The sequence below is a fragment of the Bufo gargarizans genome, chromosome 4 (genome assembly GCF_014858855.1).
Source record: "Bufo gargarizans isolate SCDJY-AF-19 chromosome 4, ASM1485885v1, whole genome shotgun sequence".
Taxonomy (NCBI): domain Eukaryota; kingdom Metazoa; phylum Chordata; class Amphibia; order Anura; family Bufonidae; genus Bufo; species Bufo gargarizans.
Window position 1 is genome coordinate 39,980,623 of NC_058083.1, and position 15,082 is coordinate 39,995,704.

At 46.9% G+C, this 15,082-nt stretch overlaps 1 protein-coding gene across 2 annotated transcripts in view; it reads left to right on the forward strand.

Annotated features, from left to right (window-relative positions):
* LOC122934422 (cytochrome P450 2K6-like) overlaps window positions 1-15,082 on the forward strand; it is a 119,963-nt gene that overhangs the window by 54,405 nt on the left and 50,476 nt on the right. For both annotated transcript variants that reach the window (XM_044289872.1, XM_044289871.1), the window contains exon 2: window positions 5,809-6,005. In XM_044289872.1, coding sequence (XP_044145807.1) covers window positions 5,829-6,005 — 177 coding nt within the window. In that variant the 5' untranslated portion in view covers window positions 5,809-5,828. The remainder of the gene's footprint in view (window positions 1-5,808; window positions 6,006-15,082) is intronic.

A 15,082-nucleotide genomic window follows, 5' to 3' on the forward strand; every position in this document is an offset into this window, starting at 1 on the left:
GTAAGTACAGGCGCTAATAAATTGGGTGGCCGACAGTGGATCTAGCAGGTTCACATTATCTCCCACCCAGTCTTCTGCAGAAAGCGCACAGGTGGCGCCTGAAACCCATGCCCATCAGTATGTCACATCACCCCCTTATCGGGGAACCTGTCTGAGCCTCAAGTCATGCAGCAGTCTCTTATGCTGTTTGAAGACTCTACTGGCAGGGTTTCTCAAGGGCATCCACCTAGCCCTTCTCCAGGGGTGGAAGACATAGAATGCACTGACACACAACCACTTATGTTTCCTGATGAGGACATGGGAATACCACCTCAGCATGTCTCTGATGATAACGAAACACAGGTCCCAACTGCTGTGTCTTTCTGCAGTGTGCAGACCGAAAAGAAGGTCAGGGAGGAAGATTAGGTGGAAGACGATGCAGGGGACGATGAGGTCCTAGATCCCACATGGAATGAAGGTTGTGCCACTGACTTTCAGAGTTCGGAGGAAGAGGCAGTGGTGAGACCGAGCCAACAGCGTAGCAAAAGAGGGAGCAGGGTGCAAAAGCAGAGCAGCCGTCGCCAAAACAGTTCGCCTGCTACTGTCCACCTTTACCAGGGACCGAGCACACCAAAGGCAGCTTCAAGGAGTTCCCTGGCATGGCACTTCTTCACACAATGTGCTGATGACAAGACCCGAGTGGTTTGCACGCTGTGCCATCAGAGCCTGAAGCGAGGCATTAACGTTCTGAACCTTAGCACAACCTGCATGACCAGGCATCTACATGCGAGACACGGGCTGCAGTGGAGTAAGCACCTTCAAAACCAAGAAAGGGCTCAGGCCCCTCCTGCTCCCTCTTCTGCTGCTGCCTCGGCCTCATCCTCCGCATTTGGAGGAACGTTGGCACCTGCCGCCCAGCAGAGGTTGTGCCACCAACAACACCACCTCCGTCACCAAGCATCTCCACCATGTGACACGGAAGCGTTTAGCTCTCCATCTCACAAACCTTTGATAGAAAGCGTAAATTCCCATCTAGCCACCCTCGATCCCTGGCCCTGAATGCCAGCATTTCTAAACTGCTGGCCTTTGAAATGCTGCCATTCAGGCTGGTTGAGACAGACAGCTTCAAACAGCTCATGTTGCATGCTGTCCCACAGTAGGTTGTTCCCAGCTGCCACTACTTCTCCAGGAGAGCCGTGCCCTCCCTGCACAACCAAGTATCGGATAAAATCAAGTGTGCACTGCGCAACACCATCTGTGGCAAGGTCCACCTAACCACAAATACGTGGACCAGTAAGCACGGCCAGGGCGCTATATCTCCCTAACTGCACACTGGGTAAATGTAGTGGCGGCTGGGCCCCAGGCAGAGAGCTGTTTGGCGCACGTCCTTCCGCCGCCAAGGTTCGCAGGGCATCATTCTTTGCCTCCTGTTGCCTCCTCTTCTTCCTCCTCCTCTTCTACCACCTCCTCATCTGGTCAGCGACAGACCTTCACCACCAACTTCAGTACAGCCAGGGGAGCATGCCATTCTGAAACTGATGTGTTTGGGGGGCAGGCCCCACATCGCGCAGGAGTTGTGGCGGGGTATAGAACAACAGACCGACGAGTGGTTGCTGCCAGTGGGCCTCAAGCCCGGCCTGGTGGTGTGCAATAATGGGCGAAATCTCGTTGCAGCTCTGGGACTAGCCGGTTTGACGCACATCCCTTGCCTGGGGCATGTGCTGAATTTGGTGGTGCAGAAATTCATTCACAACTATCCCGACATATCAGAGCTGCTGCATAAAGGGCGGGCCGTCTGTGCGCGCTTCCGGCGTTCTCATCCTGCCGCCGCCCGGCTGTCTGCTCTACAGCGTAACTTCGGCCTTCCCGCTCACCGCCTCATATGCGACGTGCCCACCAGGTGGAACTCCACCTTGCACATGCTGGAGAGACTGTGCGAGCAGCAGCAGGCCATAGTGGAGTTTAAGCTGCAGCACGCACGGGTCAGTCGCACTGCGAAACAGCACCACTTCACCACCAATTACTGGGCCTCCATGCGAGACCTGTGTGCCCTGTTGCGCTGTTTTGAGTACTCCACCAACAAGGCCAGTGGCGATGACGTCATTATCAGCGTTACAATACCACTTCTATGTCTCCTTGAGAAAACACTTAGGGAGATGATGGAAGAGGATGATAAGATAAGATGCCTTTATTGTCACTGTACAATACAATGTAATACAATGTACAATACAATGAAATGTTGTTTGGAGCAATCCTAGATGCCATGGACAGAGGAACAAGAACTGACATTTAAACTAAAGCATTACACTAGAAAAACAAAACAAAACATTGCACTAGAAGTCATTACTATTCACAGTTCACAGCATATATATAACAAGTGCAAAGTAGGAAGTGCTTATGAGTATATATACACACTGATTCATTCACCACTGCAGACAAGAGATCATGGGGTCATGAATGCAGCAGTCACTTTCAGTCTGTGGTAGTTTCTATCCTAGGAAGGGGCAATAATCTCTGAGCATTTAGAAGACTGATTGCTTTGGGGTAAAAGCTGTTCTTCAGCATAGTGGTGCGGGCATGTAGGGCTCTAACACGCCTACCAGAGGGTAGGGGAATGAAAAGGCTGTGGCCAGGGTAAGTTAGATACCCACAGATAATTTTGCCCTGTTGCTGCAGCGAGCAGTGAAGATGTCATCCAGTGATGGTAACTGAGTACCAGTGATTCTGCCAGCCATTCTGATGATGCGCTTGAGGGTCTTCTTGTCCTCAGAAGAGCAGCCGGAGTACCACACTGGAATGCAGTATGTGATAACAGATTCTATGGTGCACCTATAAAAATTGACTAGCAGCTGTTTTGGGAGTTGTGCTTTCATCTAACTCCTCCATCCTTCAGATGTGGCCCAGGACGAGGAGGAGGAAGAGGGGTCATCTCTAATACTTTCAGGCCAGTCTTTTAGAAGTGGCTCAGAAAGAGGATTTTTGCAACAGCAGAGGCCAGGTACAGATTTGGCCAACCAGGGCCCACTATTGGACGACGAGGAGGAGGAGGATGAGGAGGAGGAGGATGGGGATGAAGCATGTTCACAGAGGGGTGGCATCCAACGAAGCTCGGCCCCATCACTGGTGCGTGGCTGGGGGGATACGGAGGACACAGACGATACGCCTCCCACAGAGGACAGCTTGTCCTTACCTCTGGGCAGCCTGGCACACATGGGCGACTACATGCTGCAGTGCCTGTGCAACGACTGCAGAGTTGCCCACATTTTAACGTGTGCTGACTACTGGGTGGCCACCCTGCTGGATCCCCATTACAAAGACAATGTGCCGTCTTTAATTTCCTCACTGGAGCATGATCGGAAAATGCGCAACTACGGGCGCACGCTGGTAGACGTGCTCCTGAGAGCATTCCCAACTGAAGCCGGGGGACAAGTGGAAGCACAAGGCGAAGGCAGAGGAGGAGGAAGAGGTCGCCAACGCAGCTGTTGCAGCGCCAGCACCTCAGAAGGCAGGGTTAGCATGGCCGACATGTGGAAAAGCTTCGTCAGCACGTCGCAACAACCGGCCCCAACTGCTGATATGGAGCGTGTTAGCAAGAGGCAGCATTTGAACAACATGGTGGAACAGTACCTGTGCATACACCTACATGTACTGACTGATGGTTCTGCCCCATTCAACTTCTGGGTCTCCAAATTGTCCACATGGCCAGAGCTTGCCCTGTATGCCTTGGAGGTGCCCTGCAGCCAGTGTACTCTCTGAACGTGTATTTAGCACGGCAGGAGGCGTCAATACAGACAGACGCAGCCGCCTGTCCACTGCCAACGTGGACAAGCTCATGTTTATTAAAATGAACCAGGCTTGGATCCCACAAGACTTGTCTGTACCTTGTGCAGAATAGACATTTATACCACCATCAAACATACATTCTTGTACTCAAGTCAAGTGCAATGATTCTTTATTTTCTTTTTTTTTATTTGTCCCAAAATTTTAGGGGCTACCTACCCCAATAAAAAAAAAAAACATTGTTGGCTAACTCCTCCTCCTCCATTGCTGCCTCCACCTACAACACCACATTGACTGCCTCCTCAACCTCCAACTCCATATCCACCTCCTTCTCTGATTTGCAGGTTAATAATTTGTAATTTTTTTTATTTTATTCTGTTTTAAGTTATTTCCCTATCCACATTTGTTTGCAGTGCAGTTGCCATGCTCTTAAGCTCATTTTACTGCCTTTTACATCCCTCTCATCTTTTCAAGGACTATTTTAGTGCCCTAAATTGAAAAAATCTTATTTTCAATTGTCGGGTGACATTTTACCATTTTTGACGTATACAAACCCTTGTTGTGCCTGGGTGACAGGGGCCTAAATCTCTCAAAATCCTCTGTTCTATTGCTGGGTGACATGAACCCCCTTTTGCCGTGAATGAACCCCTGCTGTGCCTGGGTGACAGGGGCCTAAATCTCTCAAAATCCTCTGTTCTATTGCTGGGTGACAACAACCCCCTTTTGCCGTGAATGAACCCCTGCTGTGCCTGGGTGACATGGGCCTAAATCTATCAAAATCCTCTGTTCTATTGCTGGGTGACATGAACCCCCTTTTGCCGTGAATGAACCCCTGCTGTGCCTGGGTGACAGGGGCCTAAATCGCTCAAAATTGTCTGTTCTATTGCTGGGTGACATGAACCTCCTTTTGCCATGAATGATCCCCTGCTCTGCATTGCTGACAGGGAACTAAATTTAGTGAAAACATCTGTTTTGATCTGTTTGTTACTGATCGGAAGATGCGCGACTACAAGCGCACGCTGCTGATGGCATTCCAATGTGGACAAGCTTACGTTTTATTAAAATGAACCAGGCATGGATCCAACAGGACTTGTCCGTACCTTGTGCAGAATAGACATTTATACCAGCCTCAACCATCCATTCTTGTACTCAAGTGCACTTATTCTTTGTTTTATTTTGTTATATGCCCCAATATTTTGGGGAATACCCCAATTTAAAAATAAAAAATCTGTGTTGGCTACCTATTCCTCCTTCACCGCCGCTTCCACCTACACCGCCACGTCAACCTACACCGCCACATACACCCATCCTCCGCCTCCACAACCTCCTACTCCTAGATCCAGATTGTTATTTTTAATTTTTTTTGTATTTTATGTTATTTTAAGTCATTTCCTTATCCACATTTGTTTGCAGAACAGTTGCCATGCTCTCACATTTTGATGCCTTTTGCAGCCCTTTAGCCATTTCCAGGACTATTTTAGAGCCATTTTAGTGCCCAAAAGTTCGGGTCCCCATTGATTTCAAAGGGATTCGATTCAAGTTCGACTCCCAAACCCGAACTTTTTTTCAAGTTCGACCAAACTCGTCGAACCCGAACATCCAGGTGTCCGCTCAATTCTAGTGGTGACCTCTTTAAAAAGGGCCAGAATGGGTTAAAAAAAAAAAAATAAGTATGGCTCAGCTCACTAATCCACTGTGGCTGCCGTTATGACACTGCTCTGGTCCCTGCTTGGTAATTGCTTGGACTTCCACTCAACCAATGGCCAAGGCTATCGCAGCAGGCAATAATTGGCTAAAATGCCCTTTACATCCATTTTCTATGTTCTCTGGGTCAAGCGAGGACCAGGTAATAGAGAATATTGGGGACTAAAGTGTTGAAATTGCATCAGTGGAGGAAATGGATGACTAATGCATATTTATTAATTTTATTCAATTCTGACCCCAGGCAAGAACAGTTCTAAAAAATACCATCTGGTGGCAAAGTTTAAAAGGAATTAGTGTTAGTAAGTAGATTCCTAATTTCAGCTTATGTTTTCTTCTTTTTTCTAGGTTTGATTTTTTTTCTGGACATGTTCCCCGTGGACCCCATCTCAGTTCTCGTGGCTTTTGTCGTCATCTTATTTCTAGTCAGTGTTTATGAGAATCAGAAAAGATGCAAAAAATTTCCTCCTGGTCCGATGCCATTACCGATTATAGGAAATATCCATTTGATCAACTCGATAAACCCCCAAGAATCTTTCATGGAGGTAAAAAAGATATTTTTTGTATGAACAGATGTAGCATGCATTTGAGTTCCATTTGTGAACTGATTGTTGGTGGCTCTTTATTGATAGATATACTGTATAATATGGAGAGTTGACCAGTGCATATTATACATTAAAATTAACAAACTGTACTTATGATATTGGCTCAAAAATATCTTACCACTGTGTGTGTACAGCTCCCATATGTCCAAATTAATAAAGATTTTAAAAACAATTTTGTACATAGTCTTAACCTGCTGTGATCAGTCGTACCCTTTGCGTCCATCTTTAAGGTTCCCTTTAGGCTGCCTGTTATTTGGGCAGATTATCCCTAATGAGTGTTTGTACGAAGCTCGTTAGTGATAATGTGCTGGTGTAAAGGTGCAGCTGATGCACTTTTTCATTGGGTAATAGGATCTTTGGTGTGGACACGTAAAATAATAGTTTGCTGGCAGCAGATTGTGCCATCTAAATGTCCGCTGCTGTTGATGAACAGTGTAAAGGAACCTTTAAGCAGATGGAAGACGATAAGTGACTGCAGGATCAGACTACATTGGGCTTGTTTGCAGTCTGTAGCCATGCAAACACATACATAGGTCTAAAAGACTCAAGGGTGTTATCTAAGTGAACCCCGTTCTTTACAATACCCCTGATGCAGGGGTTAGCCTTTCCAAAAGATTCACACACTTCCTCTTAGGATGGTTCCAGTGCATTTGGGCAACACCTGCAAGGCCAAAGCCGCTGGTGAGAGCATCAGCGGTCGAGGTACATACAAAACAGAACCAGGCAAACTAATAGGAACCTAGAAAAAAAATGGAAATGCAGGACACCATTCAGACACAAGACATAAGCAGGAACACAAATGAGATCACAGGCATGGAACAGGCAGATGCCTGGATCCCACACAGAATAGATGCATGGAGATCAAAGATAGAGCTGCATATGCAGAGACCAGGCCGCGTGGGAGTACTAGTAGTGCTCACAGTTTTCTGGACATTCCTGGACCGGCGTGCAGTGATGGGAAGGGAGCACCAGTTCTTCCCTTTGGGTCGCTATGTGGGTCTTGAATTCTCCTGCCTGATGTAGGTTGATTTGCCCTTGATGGTGATGTTTTAAGGTGCAAGGCTAGGTAAAGCCCTGTATTCGTGATGCCAGCACTACTGTTGGTTGAGCACCAAAGTGCTCAGGTGCTCAAATAGAACACTTCGGGATGCTCGGGTGCTCTACCGAGCACCAGAGCACAATGGAAGTCAATGGGAGAACCCAAGCATTAAACCAGGCACCCCCTGCTCTGAAGAGGGAAGGGTCTCTGGTTCATAGTAAAAGGACATAAATTGATGGAAACACCACTGAAATGGTTCGGGAACAGCATGGGGAGGATGTCTGGATGAATCTTGGACTCCCAGGTCGCTGCTGGGAACAATGTTGTCCGAGTAGTACGCCACTTTTACAGAGTGACAATAATACGCACCAAACCGAAGATAAAATCGATTTTAGATGGAGGAAATATTGTTAGGAAACATTCTTTCCTATATATATACTTGTATAAAAAGTGCAAGTGCTGCCTAAAATTACAAGCAACAGACACTCCGATACAACCTGTATATCACATAAAGGTGGGCCTCATTCACATTGTGGTGCAATTGTTCAGGTAGTGGGACTCCTATACTCATAAAGCCTATGCACTAAGGGAAAGGGCTTTAAAAAATTACAAGGAACCGACACTCCAATACACCCTTTATTACACATAAAGAAGGGCATCATACACACCCTTGAAAAATGATGATTGATGGTCTGCTGGTGACTCTCAAAAACATAAAGAGCAAGGGCCTGCTGGTGACCCTCTAAAACATTAGGGGCGAGGGCCTGCTGCTGTTCTCACCATCTAAAACATTAGGGGTGAGGGTCGGCTGCTGAGCTGACCATCTAAAAAAAATTATGGGCGAGGGCATGCTGCCGAGCTGACCATCTAAAAAAATGTATGGGCAAAGGTCTGCTGCTGAGCTGACCCTCTAAAAAAATTGTGGGCGAGGGCCTGCTGCCGAGCTGACCATCTAAAAATTTAGAGGTGAGGGTCTGCTGCTGAGCTGACCCTCTAAAACTTTATGGTTGAGGGCCTGCTGGTGATTCTCAAAACATTATGGGTGAGGACCTGCTGGTGACCCTCTAAAACATTATGGGTGAAGGCCCGCTGCTGAGCTGACCCTCTAAAACATTAGGATCGAGGGCAGCCTAATAAGCATGTTGATATGATGGAGGAGGAGGACGACGAGAAAAGGGAGATTGAACCATATACCCTTTTTACTGGTGGAAGGGGTGCATGGGAATACAGTGTATTCAATACACCATAAAAGCCACATTTAGAGTGCCTTTATTATCAGCCACTGTCCTCTGGTGGAGTAGAGAAGTCAGGGGCAATCTAGGCCTTGTTTATTTTTATAAAAGTCAACTGGTCAGTATTTTCAGTTGATAGGCGGATGCACTTATCTGTTATTATGCCCCCAGCAGCACTAAATACCTGCTCTGACAAAACGCTGGCGGCGGGGCAGGCCAGAACCTCCAAGGCGTAGAGCGCCGGTTCGTCCCACATGTCTACCTTGGACACCCAATAGTTGTAAGGCACACAGGGATCACTAAGGACACTGAGATGGTCTGCTACGTACTCCTCCACCATATTCCAAAATGTTTCCCTCCTTGTGACGCTAGGCCACACATCAGGTTGAGGGTGCTGGCGGTGTCATAAAACTGTCCCAGGCCTTGGAGAGTGTTGCCCTGTCTCTGTTGGAACTGCTATGTGTTCCCCTCGTCTTCCCTTCTCGGTTGGCCAAGGAACTACGCACTCTGCAGCCAGCGTTGTCAGCTGGAAATTTTTGGAGCAATTTGTCCACAAGGACCTTCTGGTATTGCACCATTTTGCTCGTCCTCTCCACCACAGAAATGAAAGATGAGAAGTTCTCTTTGTATCAGGAGTCGAGAAGGGTAAGCAACCAGTACTCCTTGTTGGCCAAAATGCGTTGTGCGAGGGTCACGGGAAAGGCAGACTAACATAAAGTCAGCCATGTGTGCCATAGTCCCAACAGACAAGACTTGACTGTCCTCATCAGGAGGATGACTCTCAATCTCCTCATCCTCTTCCTCCTCTTCTACCCATACATGTTGAACAGATGGAATAAACCTGCTATGGGTACTACCCTCTGTAGCGGAGGCAACCATCTCCTACTCCTCATCATCATCCAATTCGCACTGAGAAGAGGAACTGAGGGTGGTCTGCCTATCACCCTGTGTACTTTCTTCCCCCATTTCCACCTCTTCTACATGTAAAGCGTCCGCCTTAAAGGGGTTCTGCACTTTAATTTAACTGATGATCTATCCAGAAGATAGATCATCAGCTTTCAAGTGAACAGAGCTTAGCCCCGCCCACGCTAGTTGATACTAGTCGTGACGTCAATGGGCGGGCGGCTCGGCGGTAAACAGTGAGAAGGCCGCGGCGCTGCTGGAGCGCCACTGCCTTCTCAAACAGCTGATCGGCGGGGTCCCGGGTGTTGGACCCCCGCCGATCAGAAGCTGATGATCTATCCAGAGGATAGATCATCAGTTAAATGAAAGTGCAGAACCCCTTTAATTCTGAGCAGCGAGTGTTTGAGTAGACACAGAAGAGTGATGGTTATGCTGATAATAGTGTTATCGCCGCTCACCATCTTTGTTAATTCCCCAAAGTTGCGGAAAACCTCACAGAGGTCAGACATCAATGCCCACTCGTCGCTTGTAAAGAGCGGAAGCTGACTGGAAAGGCGACGACCATGTTGCAGCTGGTATTCCACTACTGCCCTCTGCTGCTCACAAAGCCTGGCCAACATGTGGAACGTGGAGTTCCATCATGTGCTCACTTCGCACAACAGTCGGTGAGCTGGCAATTTTTCAAGCACTGCTGCAGCATTGCCAGACTTACGGAAGCTGTCGATGACTTGCGGAAATGGGCACACACGCGGAGCACCTTCACCAGTAGCTCAGGCAAATTGGGGTAGGTTTTGAGAAACCACTGAACCACTAGGTTGAACACGTGGCCTAGGCATGGCATTTGTGAGAGCTTGCCAAGCTCCAAAGCCACCACCAAGTTACGGCCATTATCAGATACAACCGTTCCTGGTTCTAGGTTGAGTGGCGAGTCTGGTCCCTTATCCCCTGCCACAGCTCTGTGGTGGTGTGCAGTTTGTCACCTAAGCAGATCAGTTTAAGCACGGCTTGTTGCCGCTTCCCCACTGCAGCGCTACACTGCTTCCAGCTACTGACTGATGACTGATTGGTGCTGCAAGATGATAATTTAGAGGTGGAAGTGGAGAAGGAGGCGGAGGACGAGAAGGGGGGGGGGGTTGCAGCCACTAACGTAGGTGGAAACCCTTATGGAAGTAGGGCCCGCAATCGTTGGTGTCGGTAGCACCTGTGCCATCGAAGGGTACGACTCACTCCCGGCCTCCACAACGTTCACCCAGTGTGCCGTCAGGGAAATGTAGCGTCCCTGGCCAAAAGCACTTGTCCATGTGTCAGTTGTTAAGTGGACCTTCCTAATAACTGCGTTGGTCAGGGCACAGGTGATGTTACGGGACACATGCTGGTGTAAGGCTGGGACTGCACACCATGAAAAATATTGGCGGCTGGGGACAGAGTACCACTGGACAGCCGCTGCCATCAGGCTGCGGAAAGCCTCAGTGTCCACAAGCCTAAATGGCAACATTTCCAGGGCCAGCAATTTGGAAAGGTGCACATTTAGTGCTATGGCCTGTGGGTGTGTGGCTGGGTATTTGTGCTTTTGTTCAAAGGCCTGGGGTATAGACATCTGCATGCTGCGCTGGGACACAGAAGTGGATGTGCTAGCTGATGGTGCTTGCGAAGGTTCAGGTGCATGGCGGGAGGCATTCAGCCTGCGTCTTAGACACGGGAATGGCCAGCACGAAACACACGGGAAGAGGAGGCAGTGGTGTAACCCGCAGACACTGGTTGTGGACCCAGGCATTCGGCCCACCTATTAGGGTGCTTTGATGTCATGTGGTGGATCATGCTGGTGGTGGTGAGGTTGCTAGTGCTCTTACCCCTGCTCATTTTGGTACGGCACAGGTTGCAAATGACAATTGTATTATCATCCGCATTTTCCTAAAAAAACTGCCAGACTTCGGACAACCTACCCCTTGGCAAGGTAGACTGCTGCTAGGGGGTGCTCTGGGGAACAGTTGTGGGCCTGTTTGGTGTGGCCCGCCTTTCCCTTTTGCCACCCCACTGCCTCTTCCAGCCTGTTGCAGTGCTGTGGATTCCTCCCCCTTTGTAATGCTGTCTTCGCTCGGCTTTCCACCTTCCCAGGTTGGGTCAGTGACTTTATCATCCAGCACCTACTCTTCTACTTCCTCACTTTGGTTATCCTCCTGACTTGTTGACCTAAGCAGTTATTGACAACTGTGTCTCATCCTCATCATGAACTTCTTGAGACACTAATTGCGGTAGACCTATTGGCAACTGTGTCTCATCATCATCATCCACCTTGTAAAACACTAATTGCCGTTCAAATGAAGTGAAAGTAACTGGGCACTCTGAAGATATCTGAACCAATTGAAGATTATTAGCATATATAATAATAAAATAGCAATGAGCAACAGTATATATTGGCGGTAATAATAAACACAAAATATCAATATACAGACGTGGACAAAATTGTTGGTACCCTTTGGTCAATGAAAGAAAAAGTCACAATGGTCACAGAAATAACTTTAATCTGACAAAAGTAATAATAAATTAAAATTCTATAAATGTTAACCAATGAAAGTCAGACATTGTTTTTCAACCATGCTTCAACAGAATTATGTAAAAAAATAAACTCATGAAACAGGCATGGACAAAAATGATGGTACCCCTAGAAAACACAGAACATAATGTGACCAAAGGGACATGTTAATTCAAGGTGTGTCCACTAATTAGCATCACAGGTGTCTACAACCTTGTAATCAGCCATTGGGCCTATATATATGGCTCCAGGTAATCACTGTGTTGTTTGGTGATATGGTGTGTACCACACTCGACATGGACCAGAGGAAGCAAAGGAAAGAGCTGTCTCAAGAGATCAGAAAGAAAATTATAGACAAGCATGTTAAAGGTAAAGGCTATAAGACCATCTCCAAGCAACTAGATGTTCCTGTGAGTACAGTTGCACATATTATTCATAAGTTTAAGATCCATGGGACTGTAGCCAACCTCCCTGGACGTGGCCGCAGGAGGAAAATTGATGACAAATCTAAGAGACGGATAATCCGAATGGTAACAAAAGAGCCTAGAAAGACTTCTAAAGAGATTCAAGGTGAACTTCATGCTCAAGGAACATCAGTGTCAGATCGCACCATCCGTCGTTGTTTGAGCCAAAGTGGACTACATGGGAGACGACCAAGGAGGACACCATTGTTGAAAACGAATCATAAAAAAGCAAGACTGGAATATGCCAAACTACATGTTGACAAGCCACAAAGCTTCTGGGAGAATGTCCTGTGGACAGATGAGACAAAAATCGAAGTTTTTGCCAAGGCACATCAGCTGTATGTTCACAGACGAAAAAATGAAGCATATCAAGAAAAGAACACTGTCCCTACTGTGAAACATGGAGGAGGCTCTGTTATGTTCTGGGGCTGCTTTGCTGCGTCTGGCACAGGGTGTCTTGAATCTGTGCAGGGTACAATGAAATCTCAAGACTATCAAGGAATTCTAGAGAGAAATGTACTAGCCAGTGTCAGAAAGCTTGGTCTCAGTCGCAGGTCATGGGTCTTGCAACAGGACAATGACCCAAAACACACCGCTAAAAACACCCAAGAATGGCTAAGAGGAAAAAATTGGACTATTCTAAAGTGGCCTTCTATGAGCCCTGACCTCAATCCTATTGAGCATCTTTGGAAGGAGCTGAAACATGCAGTCTGGAAAAGGCACCCTTCAAACCGGACACAACTGGAGCAGTTTGCTCATGAGGAGTGGGCCAAAATACCTGCTGAGAGGTGCAGATGTCTCATTGACAGTTACAGGAAGCGTTTGATTGCAGTGATTGCCTCAAAAGGTTGCGCAACAAAATATTAAGTTAGGGGTACCATCATTTTTGTCCATGCCTGTTTCATGAGTTTATTTTTTTACATAATTCTGTTGAAGCATGGTTGAAAAACAATGTCTGACTTTCATTGGTTAACATTTATAGAATTTTAATTTATTATTACTTTTGTCAGATTAAAGTTATTTCTGTGACCATTGTGACTTTTTCTTTCATTGACCAAAGGGTACCAACAATTTTGTCCACGTCTGTATATAACACATAACTTGCAGTAAAATCCTATAAAACACTTGGAAAATAGAAATCTAAAATGTAATAAAATTTGAGGAATAATAATGAAATACTCGATAATACAATGTTCGTATAAATATTCAGCTGAATATTCGGATGGAAAAGTCACCCAGCTAATGATAGCGATAAACAGTGTCCTCTGATGTTGTCCTATTCAATTTAATCACAGGGGTATCGAAAGAATCTACAGTCCCAATACACAATCCACTGAACAGACTTTAAGCGGCGTCCCGTTTATAACATCCACCAGCAGTGTTCCACCGGACTAGGAGCTATACGAATAAAAGTGCTGGATAAAATCGCTGGATAAACTTGAACGGTCTTACCGTCTCCCTTGGTAGTTCAACGAAGGAAATAATATGGTCCCCTGAGATGTAGACCGATAGTTCGTCAATGAATTCGCACACTGGCAGTTGTTTGGCACATGTATTCAGGCCTTCCACATGGACTCAGGCCTTACTGGTTATATTCCAAATGAGCCATTCGTGTGACAGACGATTCCTTCTTAGTGACAATCCAGTAAGTTCTCCAGCTTCCCAAGTGGTCCAAATTTCTGGGGTCCTGTCTAGGCTAGACGCGTTTCGGGGTATCACATTACCCCTTCCTCAATAGCTCTCCAGCTCTTCCTGACTAATACTGAGCCGAACACATGCTATATAGCACCTGATGATGTGTTCCGGTCAGACAATCACTGTAATGCCAGCAGCCAACATGGCTATGGCATTACAGTGAATGGCAGTACTTACCTGTACGTTTATTGGCTGCATAGCAGCCAACAAACGTGCGGGGAGGAGACTCGAGCATCACGCTCGAGCACACGCGGTATTCAGCCGAACACCGCAATGTGCTGAGCATCACGATGCTAAAGCCGAACTGGTGTTCGGCCGAGCATGCTTGCCTAACACTAGCCAGCAACTTTCGGTGCAAATGCGTAAAAATTAAGAGAATCCATTTCAATAAATAAGAACGTTTACTGAGAATTTGATGTCTTTGAGGTAGTACAGGCTCAGTAATCATGGAGGGTAGCTGCTTTCCATTCAAATACAATTCCGATCTCACTTCTGCTGTAATCCCAGGTAACAGGCAGTTGAGGTACTAACAGGCTTCAATGTTCTGATGACAGTAATATGCTCTCCTTTTGCTGGTCCTTTATCTGTGCTTATTAGGTAACTGGTCCACTTCCTAGCAGGCAGGTGCTAGATATATCACCTTCTTCTCTATGTCTTTTTCTTCCTTTCTGCAACCTACAGGACAGTTCTCCCTAACAGCAGGCATGTGACTTCTGTTCCATTCTTTGTACTGGTTGCTAATAGAAATGGTTTCACATGGTCCATAAAGGAATGTGGTAAAATACAATTTATGTCTAGGTCCTTGAAGCTTCTCCTGGTCACTCGCTGCTGTGGAGTCCATAAGTTCAAATACTGTTACCTCCACTACACTTGCTCTATGCCTAAGTCTACACTGATATGCTTTAGGGAGCTTCTGTTATCTCTTTCTCCAACCTCTCTTAGCCTGGCCACTGCCAAGGGAGCTACAACAGACATCTACATGGTGGACTTCTCTCTCTACTTTGTTCTACTTGGCATATTCTGAACTCAGCTCACTTCATTAAAGGGTTATCTAACCCCTATAATGATCCCCCCTCAATGCCGGGCCCCTCGTATAGATTATACTTACCTGCTTCCCGACAACCCCATCGCTCCGGATCCTTGCACTGCTA